This window comes from Radiomyces spectabilis (genome assembly GCF_025331425.1).
Source record: "Radiomyces spectabilis strain NRRL 2753 chromosome Unknown BYT42scaffold_4, whole genome shotgun sequence".
NCBI classification, from domain to species: Eukaryota; Fungi; Mucoromycota; class Mucoromycetes; order Mucorales; family Radiomycetaceae; genus Radiomyces; species Radiomyces spectabilis.
Window position 1 is genome coordinate 1,009,591 of NW_026251929.1, and position 15,972 is coordinate 1,025,562.

Here is a 15,972-nt window from a genome sequence, read left to right on the forward strand (position 1 = left end):
TGCTGGAAATAAGGGAATGGCGCTAAGAAAAGACAGGCTAACTCTAATTGTTCCATTTTAACAGTAGAGAGGATCGGTAGTCGTAGTTTGACGAATCAAGTTCGTCGGAAAGAGTGGGTTTGGAATATCGAAAAACTTTAGGCGGTTCGGTGGTGAAACGCACAGACCGTGATCGACGCAACCCTGACGCTGGTGGAGCAAGTAAGTCTGACCCTGTCGAAGTTTGTAGAGAATCTGTCCTTGGTACATCCGTCATGCTTGAGGAACGTCGCACAAGAATGCCGTGGGGATTTCTGTCATCCGGTGACGGTGAACGAACAATAGATGGAGCCGACAGCAAGTCCGATTGATGTTGTTCTTGCTCTTCCTGTTCTCTTTTGTTTATCAGATCCTGCAATTTTTGAAAGCAATCCCCATGGCTGCGTCCATTGCCATGCGACCGAGGCCACGCCGCCGGTTTCTGCGGTGAAGGAGCTACAGGTACATCAGACGAAGGAGCTGGACTCATAGTTATAGTCGTCATGGACAAGTATCGATTGAGTGAGAAAAAAAAAGGAAAAAAAAAGTTTTGACAGAGAAAAAAGAGAGTTGAAGAAAAAAAAAGGACTCTTGACAGGTCGCTTAAATTGGAGGGGTATTGGAGCAATAAGGAAGCGGGATGCAAAGTCTGGCCACAAAAAGCACCAATGAAACAAATCCAATCCTGATTCATACACACTCAACAATTGAGAATGGAAAATCATTTTTCGCTTTTTTCGAAAAGTTCTTTTTTTTTTGGGCAAGCTTTTTTAGGGAATGCTTGCAAAAGAAAAAAAAAATCGTATTGTTATGTACAATGTTGGCAAAAAAAAAAAGCTTAATTTTGCCGGTTTTATCCTTCCTCTGTCTGAGATACTACTGCGGATCAAATTATTCACCGTACTCATCATCTTCATAATCGTCTTCCTCCTCTTCATCATCATCTTCGTAATAAGCTTGCTTTTTCCTTGGTGTAGGCGCGTTGTTCCACGTTGGCTGTTGTGCTGGCGGCATGGCTTGATAACCGGCAAAAGGCCGCTTCCCCGGCATCGGAGGTTGCATGGCCATTCCGTTGCTATAATTATGCAAAGGCGGTAACATGCCACCCGGGCATAAACGATTTAGTGTTTCATCAAAGATTTTCTAAGATAAAATAGCGTGTTTAGAACGATCCCTGTGGCAATTCATCAGTTCATGCCAAGTGAAAATTTTACCTGCATTTCATCGGCGTCTTGATACACGATCGATCCTTCTTCGTTGAAAGTTCTGGCATTATCAAACATCAGATGGAAATCATCTCGGAACTGAGCAATCGTTTTATAGTGCGACGAATGAATACGCTTCTTGATCATTTTCATAGCAATAGGTTGCTTGATCATCATATAATACATGGGGTAATCGCGTTTGCTCACAAGATCCATAAACAATTGAGCGCGTTGTCGATAGGTGCTGCAGAAAACACAAGACATTAGAACCACTCGCGTTTCAACCGTTCCATAAGTTCTTATTTTTTGTTCACTTACTGTTCGTCCTCTTCGGTGGACTCTTCCACTGCTTTGTAACATTGTTCGAATACACTGGTCATCTGTCTTCGAATTTCTGGAGGTACAGGATCACTTTCCGTTTTCTTTGATCGTTTGCGCTTGGCCTAACGATCCCACCGGAAAATTAGTGAGAGGTGGAGGAGGTCTACTATCGCTGCCTAGTTTCAACTTACCGGATCTTCTTCTTTCTTTGGTCGTCCTCGCTTCTTTGAAGGGTATGGTTCATCGTAAGCAACGATATTTTCTTCTCGCTGTCGTCGTCCACGTCTGCTTCCGGTATCACTGACGACCTTGTCTCCAGTCTCCTGCGCTTCCATCAGACGTTTCCGTCGTTGTTCGTTCTTTTCGATTAATTCGTCAATGTCGTCTTCATTCTCCAAGGCCTTTAGAAAAAGCGTCGTTAATATCAAAGCGATCCTGAAAACGACGAGAATTTCAACTCACATTCAACCACTGTTCTTCGGTCAAACCGTCGTCATAACGCACATCGTCCTTGGCCCGTCGTCCGCGACCGAAATCCAATATGGGTTTGATTTCAGGTACAGGTTCTTCCTTTAAAAGATATACTTCTGGAAGTTCATCTTCTTGTATCAGACGCTCGGGCTTCTTGCCACGACCGCCCATGCGACGATATTGATCCAGTTCATTTCGATGGCGTTCCGCATCAATCTTTCGGAAAATGGTCAATTCCTCATCTGATCGTTTCAGCATTTCGTTCAACTCTTCATCATCCATCTCTTCTTCCGCGTCCACGTCATTATCCTCATCATTTTTGTCTTCCAGCAGCGAACGCTAATACACCCCATGCTTAGTTTCGACGAACTCTTATTTTTGGAAGAATACAAATGCCTTACCAGGAATGCTTCTCTGTCTTCATCCGTACTTCGATTATCGAATTTACCAGCCTGAATAACTTTGCCATCGATATCCAATTTATAGTTGGCCTTGGCCAGGATATTTTCTTCAATCGAATTGGCCGAGATTAATCGGAAAATGCGCACTTCTTTGGTTTGACCGATACGATGAGCTCGATCCTGCGCTTGGAGATCCTGATGAGGATTCCTGGAGAGAAATAAAAGTCAGAAAAGGCATCAGCGTGACGGGTGATCGTTGATGGCAGGGACAACGAAGATAGCTTACCAATCAGAATCAAAGATAATGACAGTATCAGCTGTTTGCAAATTGAGACCTAAACCACCGGCGCGGGTGCTCAACAAGAATAAAAAGTAGGGTGAATCGGGAGCGTTGAAAACCTGAAGCAGTTGCGAACGATCATCGGCCTTGGTAGAACCGTCCAAACGAAGGTAAGTGAAACCTCGATAATTCAGAAAATCTTCCATGATGCTCATGATTTGGGTCATCTGGAAAAAGATCAAGACCTAAAACATGCCAAGCATAGAGTGAATATTTTTCCCGTCAGCTTTCTCCCATGGTTCTTTATCCCATTCTTCTTTACTTACGCGATGCCCGGTTTGACGCAGTTTGGGAAGCATACGATCCAGCAGTTCAAATTTGCCCGCCACTCGGTAAAGCAATTCATTGGACGTACGGTTGGGATTGATCGAGTTTTCCACTTGCTCAAATACAAAGGGATGGTTGCAAATCTTTCGGAGTTGCATCAGTGTATTGTTAAGACCCTTGATGCCTGTACGTCTGTGGGTTGCCGTAGGATTAGTTGTGGTTTCCATCCAAACCATTCCATTGCTTGGTCCAACTTACCCTTTCTCATTGAGACCGGTGTAAAGATTGCCACTCTTCTTCATTTGAGCGTAAAGTTTGACTTGCAAAGCTGATAACTTGCATTTAATCACCCGTTCCACCTTGTCCGGAAGTTCCGCTTCCACATCCTTTTTCAGACGGCGCAGTAAGAATGGACGCAGCACTTTGTGAAGACGCTTAATAATCAGCAGCTGTTCTTCTTCGTTGAGATCGATTTTATCCTGCACGCCTTGGTTAGAGAACGGGGTATTGAACCATTCTTCAAAGCTCTTGACACTCTTGAAAATTTTGGGTAAAATGAAATTGAGTAGTGCCCACAGTTCAGGAAGGTTATTCTATAAGTGATGGTGAGACAACCGAATCACACAAAAGACACCATACTGAATTGCTGAACAGCGACGGGTTATTTTTATATACCTGTAATGGGGTACCGGTCAAAATAAGGCGGTATCGAGAATGATAGTATTGACGCAAGGCGAGAGTAAGTTTGGAATTGACATTCTTCATACGATGACCTTCATCCACAATCATGTGCAGCCATTTGACTTTACTCAGCAGCGGGCGATCCTTGATGATATATTCAAAGGTCGTTAGCAGCACCTGGAAATCACCATGTCTGATTTCCTGTTGCAGCGATCGGCGCACCGCAGGTGGACCCTTATAAACAATTTTTGAGACGGACGGTGCCCATTTGTCGAATTCCATATTCCAGTTGGTAATTGTGCTACACGATAACTAATGAGTCTTCTCAATCCAGACTGGGTTTCCACAAAAACCAACTTACGACAAAGGTACGATAATGAGAAAAGGACCATTCTGACGCTTCTTCTCGATCAGATAAGTGATCAAGCTGAGGGTTTGAATGGTTTTACCCAGACCCATTTCATCGGCCAAAATACCATTCAGATGATTGTTATACAATGACACCATCCATTGAAGACCCTTCAACTATCGCCACCATTCACTATCAGTCATCTGAAGCTCCAACAGCATCCTTTTACAAAACATACCTGGTAATCCTTCAAACGACCACCCACCAGCATATTCGGCTGCTGCACTTCTTCTTTGACACGATGTGTCACTTGGAAGTAATCTACCTTGGTGTCGGATTCCTTTCAAACGACGGTGTGAGTCAGATGATTTTCATGTAACGCCAGTGGTGCCAATTTTTTCCCCTCCCATAAATAAAGTAATACTTACATCCGTTGGAGATGATACTTCGTCGATACCAGTGCCTTGGCCTTGATACATAGAATCATTTTGTTGATCCAAGACCGCTTTTGTAAGCGATTCCAAAAAGGAGCCGGTTTGTTTCAACAGTTGGGTCAAACGTGTATCCTTGGCTTCATCGATCAATTTCATGTAAGCTTCTTCATCGTCGTTCTTCAGCGCAAGGATACGTTCCTTGGAAATGCGTTCTGCCTTCTTTTGCTCTTCTTTTTCAATGTGCTGATGGAATTGAACAACAGCCCGTCCCAATTTGGATTGCTTCGCCTCCCATAAACGCTGCGTTGCCAACAGGTCGCGTCCATGGTCACAGATCGTTTGCAAATAATCCAAATGTTTTTGTTTTTCAAACTGTTCGCGATCGATACGTTGCTGACGTTCAATTTTCTCTGTCAAACGTGCCTCATGCAAACTTTGCTTCTTCATGTGACGGTAAGCCATGCGATCCACGGTGGTCGCCAAAACCGTAGCTTTTGTTACACCGTTTGTAAATTCTTCGCGTAGCTATAAGAGCACAGACTTCAGTTGTTCTGACAGACCAAAATAACCCCTCCTCCGCGTAACTGCTCAACCCACCTTGCGTTGTTTCTCCAAAAGTTTAAGCGCTTTGAGTTCAATGACAGCCTTGATCCGCAAACCCGGCTTTGTACCCTTTGATTGAATATCTTTCTCGAGATCGGCCATGCGCTTTTCCAACGCCTCTGTTCCTGCTACCTTTTCCAATTGATCGATGCGATGGTGAATCCTTGCTTGAATACGGCGTTCACGTTCCTTCATGACCAGTTGAACATCGATACCACATGGGGTAATGCTAGGTATCAGTAATCGCTGCTGTCGAGAAGCGTGGGCATAAGACGAAATCGGTTTCTTCAACAAATGATAAGGTGACGCATAAGCATTGAATTCCGGTTCTCTCAGTTGTGGAGAGATGGATGCGGCCTGTGGCGTCACCAATTTCTCAGGGGCAGGTACCGGCACGGAATTGGCAGGCGACACGCCATTGGGTGCCGTACTTGCAAGCACCGGTGTGTTACCTTGGAAAGGTGGATTTACGGTGGGTGATGCTATTTTCACCCCTTGTCCTTCCGATGCGGCCGGTGAAAATACGGCTTGTTGTATATTGGGCGGGATGGGCATATTCTTTGATATCAGCTTGTAGGCGTAAATTTGATATTTCAATGCAGAAAGCTGGTTCTGTGTGAAGACAGATGCCGCTTCTGACCCTGTATTACAATCGAAACGGTAAGTTAAGGAACAGCGTTATTCAACGGACAGAGCAAAAACAAACATACCTGGATAGCCTGTATTTGAAGCTTCGACAGCGGGAGACATCTGCGTCGGCTGCATTGGATGCGGCTGTGACATGGGCTGTGGCGGTCGCTGCTGTGTGGGCGTGTAGGCTTGTTGCTGAACGGATTGAGGTGGAGTAGCATGAGATGGTTGTAATGAAGGCTGTGTTTGTTGTTGTGACGGCGGGGTCGGTTGTTGCTGTGTGGGTAATGGTGGTTGTTGGTGCTGTTGTTGTTGTTGCTGCTGCAGTTGAGGTGATGATTGAGCCGACATGGGGGATTGCTGCATATTAGCGGATCCATACGGTGACATGGACTGACGTTGCTGCTGTTGTAGCATTTGTTGTGTCTGCAGATTCTTCAGGAACCGCATGATGCTTGCTAATTCCATGTTGTTATCTTCTCTGGCCCCTTGCGATTGCAAGAATCGAGCGCGCTGTAGAACAAGGTTGCAAAGTCAGACATTAGTGGTAAGTGAGAATGCTCGAAGAAGACGAGGAAGTTGGGGGGCACGGTTTGTCTACCTGAAGTAAGCCATTCAGCTTATCCTTGGTAATGTTCCCAGGCATCATGTTCATCGAAGGCCCGTTTGGCGGCATGCCACCAGAAAGAGAGCTCATTATGCGAATTCACCAGAAAGAAAAACCAATAATACGCTGAAGCCAATGAATACCAATAAAATAAAAAGTGGCAATAGGTACACAAGTTTCGCGGTGTCAAAATAACACAGTCTTGAGGCTGGTTCTGCAAAAAAATAAAAAAAAGGGCAAGAAAAAAAAATAAAAAAAAACCCAGTTTTTAGTCGACCATGTTCTGTCATAATGATTTGCTTCTCCCATAAGAAAAAGTCTTAAGTCAAAGAAAGCATGGAGTGCGATAGAATCTGCATAATTCTAATCGATAGGACAAAAATAGCTGGTTCTGAGATAGGTTATACTCACTTTTTCTAACAAGGTTTTTTTTTTCTGAGGAGAGAAAAGACAACTTGCATCAGCGAAACCGCCCGCTCAATATTCATTTTTCCAGGGAATCTCTCATTGGTTGGTTTTTTATTTACGTCATTGACTATATTCAAAGGCCGCCATTTGATCCTGAATGGGTGTTGTGGGCATGCTCCCGATATTTAAGGGCTCTTCTTCGTCTACAAGTTAAAATTCATGAGTTTTCAACTTGATGCAAATATGAGTCTAATAAGATCAATGGAGAGATTATGTAATCTGTTTATAAAGCTTAAAATGCTGCACTGGTGGTCTGCTTTGTTATGATGTGGCGCTTCTCAAGGGCCGCCCTTTCCAGTTTAGAGACAAAAAGTCATTTGTTTGCTATTCGCAGATGTCCCAAAGAAAAGCAAATGCACAGTTGACTTGAAACTACCTTTGGAGAATGTTTTTTCTATGCGGTTCCCAGCATAAGAGGTGCATCTGTTATATAATGTAGACCAAATGACGTGTCTTGAGAAACAAAAATCATACGGACCTCATCCTAAGGTAAACCACCACAGTTACCATCATTTGTGATCCATGAAATGGTTATTTTACTGTGACTGCTGCCATATTCCTGCTCGAGAGCGGCCAAAGGACAAAGACCTTGTTGCTGTTTATTTGTTAGGTTTGCTTCCGGAGGGGAAGATCGAATATTGGCAAAGTACAACTTATCAATGCATACGCTGCAGTATGCTTTGTCCAAAGGTATATGAATTTGGCCACATCTTATCATCTGTTTGGATGGCAGCGCCCTGTTATAATGAAGAAGAAATACAAATGGGATCATCACGAATGGTGAGGCGAATTTGGTGGACGGCTCGATTTTTGAGAGTCAGCACAAGCACGATCTTTTTAATTTTTTTTTTCGTGCCATTGTCACGTAGACACACTTTTGGCACACCGTTTTTCAATTGCTTGTAAGAATGGGCATTGAAAAATACTTTTCCGCGAATAAGGTTAAGGTAGCTGCTTCAGCTAATCTATCCATTACATTGTACGCTGATCATTATGTATACAACAGGAGGGCAACACTGGCAATGCCAATCCTACCAAAGCCAAACGCGTGCACCGTATCGCTATTGGTAAGAGACTATGTTTCTGTGACCACCCCTCATTTTGTTGACAACTGACCCTCCATGTAGAATCGGACGATGACGAAGATTTGTAAGTATATACACTTGGCACGAATTCACTATTCGCGATCGCTGATCTTGTCCGCAGTCAGCAGCCCATTTCAGTAGCTACCGCGAATCATGCCAAGATGCCCAATAATTCCTCAGCAAAGCGATCAGAGAAAAACGTATCTGCATCGCCTAGCCCTGATCCAGAACAGAGACCAAGGTACACATTCCGATGTCAATACAGTCTTGTCACGGTTCATAATCTCACTATCGCTGTAGGAAACGACAGCAGATACAGGAGCCAACCAAAGAATATGTCGATCCCAAGGATTTTTTTGCGTCGAGCAAAAAGAGTAAGCCGGCCAAAGCGCTTCGAGAAAATATGCAGCGAGCTGTTCCTGTAAATGAAGAGATCAAACGCAAAGAGACCCGTGCTCCCGAAGTGTCAAAGATCCAATCCGACGTGTCAACGGTACCGAGTCGTGATGGAAACGAGGTAGCGAGAGAAACCATCGATTCATCGCAAATCGTGGTTCCCGACGTTACCTCGGTGAAAGCACCTATCGGCGAAAATAAATCGACGCCCAGTCCGTTAAAAAAGGAGCGTTCAGAATCTATAACGAAAACAGACACACCATCATCCACACCCCGCCAGGGTCAGCTTTCACCTGTAAAGCCCGCTCCCATGCCAAAGTCAGTGAACAAAGCTGAGCCAGTGAACAAAATCAAGGAGACCAAGGTAGCTGAAAAAGCAGAAAATGGGATGGCTTCGCCAATGGCGGCAACCAGTACCAAAGAAACCATATCCGTACCGAAACCTAAAGCGGCACCTCCCACTCCGTCCGCTATTGATAAAGGAAAACAAAAGGCTGGACCGCTTACGAATCAAAGTCCAGTCTCCCGTCGGTACGTGCTTGCTCTTATTACCGTTCAAAGTATATTCAGCTTATTAAATTATGTGATATTCTAGTGTGGATTCAGAGGAAAATTCTCTGTGGACAGAAAAGTACAAACCCAAAACGATGAATGAGATCATTGGCAACAAGGAAATGGTGAAGCAGATTGCTTCATGGCTTCAGCGTTGGTATGTTTAATTCAACAAGGGATAAAAAGGAATACTAGCAATGATCAGTTGACAATATTACTTCAGGCAACCCAATGTGACGATATCGAAGCCTGTTGATAACGACATTCACACTTTTCGTGGTGTCTTGATCAGTGGTCCACCAGGCATCGGCAAAACCACCACGGCCCAAGTAGTGCCGAAAGAACTCGGTTATGAAGTATTGGAATTCAACGCCAGTGATGTTCGCAACAAAAAAGTGCTCGAGGTATGTGATGCCATTCTGGGAAAAAAATCGTCCTTTAGTTTTTTGCTAAAAGATACTCGCATCTGTAGGAAAATCTTTCAGAAATGATGGATAATCGCACCATGACCGAATTTTTTATGGCCGGAAAACCATCGGTTACGTTACCCAAGGGCAAGAAGATTGTGCTTGTTATGGATGAAGTGGATGGTATGTCAGCAGGGGATCGTGGTGGAGCTGCGGAATTAGCCAATCTGATCCGAAAGTCAAAGGTAAAAAAAATACTCTCTCCCAACCGTGTTCATGAAATGATGAAGGCTGAATAATTGGTCACAGATTCCTGTGATATGTATATGTAATGATGTGCGATCCAAAAAGGTAGCGCCGCTACTGAAAGTCTGCTTTGATGCACGGTTCAAAAGGTAATAGAGATATACAACAATGTGGAAAAAAATACCCATCGATAGGAGATACCAAACGTCACATATACTTACTGTAGAACGCCGGTCAATCAATTACGTGCACGCATCATGACGATAGCATTCAGGTAAAGACGTTGAAGACTATGTGGGCAAGACAAACCGCAAACTGATCAATTCCTTGCAGAGAGAAATTGAAAATGGGAGCGGGGGCTTTGGATGAATTGGTGGCCTCGACGGGAAATGATGTGCGCAAAATTATCAACATCATGTCAACGTATCGATTAAAGGAAGAGTCGATGACCTATGATCAGGCCAAGATCACGTAAGTTCATCGTATGCTGTGTGCATTGTAAAAGCATACTAATGCTCACCTGGGATGCCAGTGGTGAAAAGAATGAAAAATATGCGCAAATGAGCGTCTTTGATATCCCGCACGCTCTGTTAAGTTCGACTTCCTGGCATTCAAAAAACTTGGCACAAAAATCGGAGGTGTATTTCCACGATTATTCGCTTGCCCCGCTGATGGTATTTGTATGTTGATGGATCAATCCCCCCGATATTTTTGCGTGAACCGAGGAAAAACGAGGAAGGGCTAAACTGATGATAGGAAAACTATTTGAGATCGACGCCGGAAAAGGCCGCTCAGATGTCTAAATCGGGCTCGCCACGAGATATTGGTTGTTACACCATGGAATTAGCCTCCAAGGCCGCCGAAGCCATGGCGGACGGTGACTTGGTTGACACGATGATCCACGGGTAAGTCTACCATAATGTTCCTAATATTTTGTCCCACATTGAAATTTGACATCATTGTCTCGATGCAGCACCGTGCAGCATTATTCTTTGATGCCGCTTCACTCCATTTTCTCATGTGTCAGTCCAGCTTCGTTTATGGAAGGTAGTCTGTCGGGCGGTTTCCGACTGAATTTCCCTGCGTAAGTAAAAACCCCATACTAAAAATATGCATCATTGAAAAAAAAGGGACATTTTCATTCATCGAGGAGAAATGTATAGATGGCTTGGACAAAATTCGAAAGCTGCGAAATACGCACGACTTATGAGTGATGTGCAGACCCACATGCGATCAAAGGCTTCCGGAGATAAATACGAAATACGACAACACTATGTGCCCACCCTGAATGCCCGAATTTTTAGCAATCTAAAACAGGTAATCCATCACGTTTGTGCAACGCTTGAGCCGGCGGCACCCTAACCTGTCAAAAAAAGGAAAATTACCAAGAGGCCATGCGTGTGCTCGATTCGTATTATCTCGATCGAGACCATCTCGACACACTCAGCGAAATTTGCCTTGGACCTCAAGCCCCATTGAGCGAACTCCCCACCAAAACGAAATCTTCATTTACACGACTGTAAGTTACTTTGAATGCGGTTCTCAAGTCAACATTCGATGGTTCCTTTTTTTTTGGCTTTCTGTCTTATCGGAATTTTCTATTTTTGTTGATAGTTACAACTCAAGTCAACATCCGATATTGTTTCAAACGGGTGGCACTCCAATTAAAAAGGCAATATCAACTCCGTCGGAAGATCTGGAAGGGGCTATATTTGATGACGAAGAAGCTGATTATGGTGAAGCGGTGTCCGAAGAAGAAGATGACGAAAAGGCCAACGATGAGAATGCATTGGATGATGATAAACTTATTCGTCAAAGCAAAAAGAAAAAGCCGGCCAAACGAAGCAAATCGGCTCAAGCTGGACGCTCCACCACGAAGAAGCGAAAGACATAAGATTTCTCTCTCTCTCTGTAGGCCATCCCCTCATTGTCCCCTTTTTTTCATTTTTATAATTCATGCCTTGATTTCTTCTTCTTCTACATCCTTTAGAGTCAAACAGAGGCCGTTGTAAATATATTTTCATTATTTAAGAAAAGTACACTTCTATATAAAAAAAATTCATGTTGGCTGAGCAAGAAATTTTTCATAAATCAGAAACAAAATAACAATGTTGAACCATTTGCGTGCGGTGCCTGGTTTTTTTTTTTTTTTTTTGGGTGATTTGCGGGTATATGTATTTTATTCTTTTTATTCTTTGTCTAGCCCCTTTGATTCTCTCTTCCTCTTCCTCCGCTCTGTGGTGGTCTTTTTTCCCCTTGAATTACAAAGCTTCATGCCGTCCGATATTCATCTCTCCACACGATCGACACGAGGTGGATGCCTCGATTCATCACGCATGTGGCTCGCCTTGTACTTCTTTCTGAATTTGGCCCTCACCCTTTATAACAAGGTGATCATGTCCATTTTCCGCTTTCCTTTCCCCTGGACGTTAACGGCGATACATACCTTGTGTGGCGCTATTGGTTCTTTTATTTTTTGGAAATGCGGGATCTTCACTCCAGCCAAACTCGGCCAACGAGAGAATATTGTCATGCTGCTATTCTCGGTGTTATATACCATTAATATTGCTATCAGCAATGTTTCACTGTAAGTAGAAAATTTATTGGCAAGCGAGTGTGGACAGGAACAAAGAGTGAAAAATATTATCCGCCCATACTGACAGGTCTCTCATCTTGTAGGAATCTAGTTTCCGTGCCTGTAAGTTAGACTCAAGTAGATGGGATGGTGGCAACTGATAAGCCCTTTATCGATGAACAAGAAACTAATGATGGGAACGCTTAGTTTCATCAAGTAGTACGCGCCATGACACCCGTGTTCACCATTATGTTGTCCGTCATGTTTCTCAGCAAAACCTACTCGCCAAAAATTTACATATCGTTGCTACCCGTAAGTTTGCGTCTGTTTGAATAGAAGAGACTGAGTGAGGCATCGTTGATAACCCATCGAGCTTAGGTCATTGCAGGTGTGGGATTTGCAACATTTGGTGATTACAACTATACCGGTATGGGTTTCTTCCTGACGGTGTTGGGAACGGTTTTGGCTGCAGTGAAAACGGTGGTGACAAACCGAGTCCAGGTCGGACGATTGAAGCTCCACCCATTGGATTTGTTACTACGAATGTCTCCACTTGCATTTGTTCAAACATTAGTGTATTCCTACGCTACAGGCGAAATGGAACAAGTCAACGTATTTTTTGATGAGAGCTTCAGTATGTCCTTGTTTTGGGTGTTATTGGTGAATGGCATCTTTGCATTTTTCTTGAACGTCGTGAGCTTCACTGCCAACAAGAAGACAAGCGCATTGACCATGACAGTGGCTGGTATGTTGGAAGGATGATTTTGTTACTAGCTTTTTTCTTTTTTTACGTGACTTGACTGATCAAACGGGGGTATTCGGTATTATTTAGGCAACGTAAAGCAGGTCCTTTCCATTGTGCTCGCTGTTATTATTTTTGATTTGAAAATTACTGTGATGAACTTGGCTGGTATTTTGTTGACACTTTTTGGAGGAGCATGGTATACGTAAGTGACTCGGGAGATGGTATACATGACTGGTTTGCTAAGTTAGCATGCTTTTTTTTATAGTCAAGTAGAAATGGCAGAAAAGAGTCGAAGCAACCGGTTGAGCTCACATGATTCTTTACTGGGCACCTCCATGAATATGAACGAGAAAACTTTTCGATGAAGGGTGTGTCCTTATTTTAGAAGCGGTAACTTTATTCCATCATTCTTTATTTTCATACAACCATTTCTTTACATCTCAACTATCTATCCTCTCCCGATCTATATTGTCATCTAACATCACAAAACGACTCGAGAGATTCATTGCGCTATCACTTTCCATAAACGAACATGCAAATCAAAATAAATACCGAAATCCGACAACTTGCCTTTTATTCCTTTTCATGTGAGCCGTTCCAGGATGCCGTTAATCTTATTGACTGGCTGTTGAAAGAGGTGATGACAATTTTTTTGTACGGCAGTAAAGGATGATACATAATTGAACGGCTTGCAGCGGGTCGTGAGCATAACGTTCATTAGTTGGCACATAGGCTTTTGGTAAGCAATATTCAGAATATCCTATAATAGACATGGTTTGGCTATTGGAGCAAATGGAAAGGTGTTTCAAGTGCGGATGTCGGACATTGGATGCGAGCAAAAAAAGTTCCACAAAACATCATTGGGGGAAGTTGGGAAAAGGAAAAACACAGAAATTTTCGGAAACCCCAACCCGAATTGAGACCTCTGTCAAGCGATAAACCATCAACCTGGAAACAAATTGGCGACAAATATATGCAGTTCAGCATCGTACAACGCCTGTTTTCTTTTTTGATGCACTCATAGCCCATCCATATCTCTGAGCAATGAAGATTATTTATTTACGATGATTTTGATATGAAAATCATTTAGTTTTCGTAGATCAAGCTGTGGAGGGACTTGCTGCGTTCATAAGACTTGACACCGCGGGGGAACCACAAAGCGATCTCGCGCTCAGCAGATTCGACAGAGTCGGAACCGTGGCAGACGTTACGGCCAACCTGTTGGTAATTTCGTAAGCATGTATTTCTTCATGTTTTATCCACGTCCTTTCTCAGCAAGGACAAATGTCATCTTACCTCAATACAGAAGTCACCACGGATGGTGCCGGGAGCGCTAGCCAAGGGGTTGGTTTCACCAAGCATCTTGCGGCCAACCTTGACAACGTCAACACCAGCCCAGACCATACCAACAACGGGGCCAGAAAGCATGTACTGGATAAGACCAGCGAAGAAACCCTTGCCCTTCAAGTCCTTGTACTAATAAAAACATCCAACAGCATGATATAAGTCAAGAGCACAACTTGATAGGATATCCATACAATTTTATTTTTTTCAACTTACGTGTTCCTCAAGGTGTTCCTGAGTGGGGTGCATCAACTCAAGAGCGAGGAGCTGGTAACCACGTTGTTCGAAACGCTTGATGATTTCACCGACGAGACCACGCTCGACACCATCGGGCTTGACCATAATATAAGTGCGTTCCATTTTTTCTGTATTTCTTGTGGAGGAAGGTTAAAGAAGACAAAAAAAGAAAACAAATTGGAAACAAATTTTCTTGTTTATCGGACTCGATTCACCGTCCTCACACAAGGACTGCTCTGTGACTGTAATATGTTCCGACATTGAGAGAAGCAGGGGACCACAATAAATTTCGTGCATTACATTACAGTTTTACCATCGCCAATGCTCTTATCCCGCGCCATGTGGTATTATCGTCTTTATTGAGATTTCTATTATATGAACATTTTGAAAGAAAAACAGGAAAAGGAAAGCATAACTGAGTGCCTTGGTGAATCTAAGAAAGCACACGCATAGCCATTTCGAAACTAGATAAAACAAAAAAAAACAGCAAATTAGTGCACTAAGTATAAGAACGATGATGGCGCAAATAAAAATTCCTTACCCAACAAAAGTGGCCGCATTGACGGGAGCGGCTCTGAGCAAACAAGGACCGATACCACGGAAGAAGCCACCCATGCCTTCCACGGCGAGTGTCTTACGAGCACAGTCCAGTGCGGAAGAGTACTTGCGAGTCGCCTTGTCGAAACCATCGGTCTGTAACTTGGACTTGATGGCATCCAAAGGATAGACAGTGAACCACATCGCATAACCAGCCGCGGCACCAAAAGTACACACTTGCCAGGTCGGCAACTCCGATCGCTTGGTGATACCGGCACGCTCCATCGACTTCTTCACGAGCCACTCGTAAGCAAAGAAATAGGCACCGTAACCTTGGAATTCTCTGGCCATGGTAATACCCTGACCCTTGTAGATACCGGCCAAACCGTGGCTACGGTAGATCTGCTTGATACAATCAATGGGGCCCTTGTATCCAGTGCCGGTTTGCACTTGAAGACGAGTACGGATATGTTCGACGGGACCAGACACCACCGAGTTGGCCAAACCACTAGCGGCACCAGCAAGGTAGAACTGAGTGTTGGTCAAATCTTGTCCACCCTTGGAGAAGTGGCGCTTCATGGATTCAAGAACAACAAACTGAATCGACACGCACGCACCAATACCGACGAGTGGCGTGGTGGTACCCTAATCCATATCAACCCAAAAAAAGTAATCGACGAAAAAAAAAAATCGTTGAGCTTGAAATAGAAACATTTAGGTGCTGCCATTGCCTCGTTTACCTTGTAAAAACCGGCCAAACCTTCCTTCTGACGGGTCTTGCGAACACAGTCCATCATGTTCTTGTAGATGGGGTTGGTAGTCGACTGGGTTTGAAGACGCTATAGAGTAAAAGAGGCCGTTATTGTCGTTGTTCCTGTGGTCGGTTTCAGGTACGGAACAAAGCACTTACGACTTTGACGGTATCAAAAGGCTACAATCAAAAAACAGGAATTATGAATTGCTTTTTGCTTTCACGCCCTCTATCAATCGATGCTTACCTGACCCACGAGCACCTGAAGAATACCACCAACGGTACCACTAGCACAATCAATC

The 15,972-nt window shown here is 43.8% G+C and overlaps 6 protein-coding genes across 6 annotated transcripts; 2 read left to right on the plus strand and 4 right to left on the minus strand.

Annotated features, from left to right (window-relative positions):
* Positions 1–43: 43 nt before the first annotated feature.
* Positions 44–508, minus strand: BYT42DRAFT_612236 (uncharacterized protein; the record flags this gene model as incomplete). The annotated part of the gene is made up of 1 exon (XM_051571608.1): positions 44–508. One exon carries the CDS (start codon positions 506–508, stop codon positions 44–46), a length of 465 nt encoding a protein of 154 aa, XP_051425228.1.
* Positions 509–909: 401 nt separating this feature from the next.
* Positions 910–6,188, minus strand: BYT42DRAFT_544430 (SNF2 family N-terminal domain-containing protein; the record flags this gene model as incomplete). The annotated part of the gene is made up of 15 exons (XM_051565756.1): positions 910–1,161; positions 1,233–1,467; positions 1,542–1,666; positions 1,736–1,945; positions 2,007–2,354; positions 2,417–2,624; positions 2,703–2,941; positions 3,023–3,215; positions 3,282–3,616; positions 3,699–4,005; positions 4,066–4,229; positions 4,292–4,393; positions 4,482–5,012; positions 5,085–5,731; positions 5,801–6,188. The coding sequence occupies 15 exons, from the start codon at positions 6,186–6,188 to the stop codon at positions 910–912; spliced, it is 4,284 nt and encodes a 1,427-aa protein (XP_051425229.1).
* A 1,436-nt stretch (positions 6,189–7,624) lies between these two features.
* BYT42DRAFT_562836 (replication factor RFC1 C terminal domain-containing protein) lies at positions 7,625–11,564 on the plus strand. The gene is made up of 17 exons (XM_051567518.1): positions 7,625–7,742; positions 7,802–7,862; positions 7,923–7,944; positions 8,002–8,121; positions 8,181–8,807; positions 8,872–8,985; positions 9,052–9,232; positions 9,301–9,480; positions 9,545–9,630; positions 9,708–9,755; positions 9,815–9,952; positions 10,014–10,161; positions 10,238–10,386; positions 10,455–10,565; positions 10,645–10,798; positions 10,858–11,000; positions 11,096–11,564. The coding sequence occupies exons 1-17, from the start codon at positions 7,704–7,706 to the stop codon at positions 11,373–11,375; spliced, it is 2,601 nt and encodes an 866-aa protein (XP_051425230.1). The 5' UTR covers positions 7,625–7,703; the 3' UTR covers positions 11,376–11,564.
* Positions 11,565–11,754: 190 nt separating this feature from the next.
* On the plus strand, positions 11,755–12,818 carry BYT42DRAFT_493028 (uncharacterized protein; the record flags this gene model as incomplete). The annotated part of the gene is made up of 4 exons (XM_051564189.1): positions 11,755–12,068; positions 12,161–12,179; positions 12,264–12,368; positions 12,435–12,818. The coding sequence occupies 4 exons, from the start codon at positions 11,755–11,757 to the stop codon at positions 12,816–12,818; spliced, it is 822 nt and encodes a 273-aa protein (XP_051425231.1).
* A 973-nt stretch (positions 12,819–13,791) lies between these two features.
* BYT42DRAFT_562846 (nucleoside diphosphate kinase) lies at positions 13,792–14,547 on the minus strand. The gene is made up of 3 exons (XM_051567519.1): positions 14,362–14,547; positions 14,098–14,277; positions 13,792–14,019 (listed from the first exon to the last, which is right to left on the minus strand). Exons 1-3 carry the CDS (start codon positions 14,503–14,505, stop codon positions 13,888–13,890), a joined length of 456 nt encoding a protein of 151 aa, XP_051425232.1. The 5' UTR covers positions 14,506–14,547; the 3' UTR covers positions 13,792–13,887.
* A 122-nt stretch (positions 14,548–14,669) lies between these two features.
* Positions 14,670–15,940, minus strand: BYT42DRAFT_562847 (mitochondrial carrier domain-containing protein). The gene is made up of 3 exons (XM_051567520.1): positions 15,660–15,940; positions 14,924–15,564; positions 14,670–14,846 (listed from the first exon to the last, which is right to left on the minus strand). Exons 1-3 carry the CDS (start codon positions 15,714–15,716, stop codon positions 14,816–14,818), a joined length of 729 nt encoding a protein of 242 aa, XP_051425233.1. The 5' UTR covers positions 15,717–15,940; the 3' UTR covers positions 14,670–14,815.
* Positions 15,941–15,972: the final 32 nt, after the last annotated feature.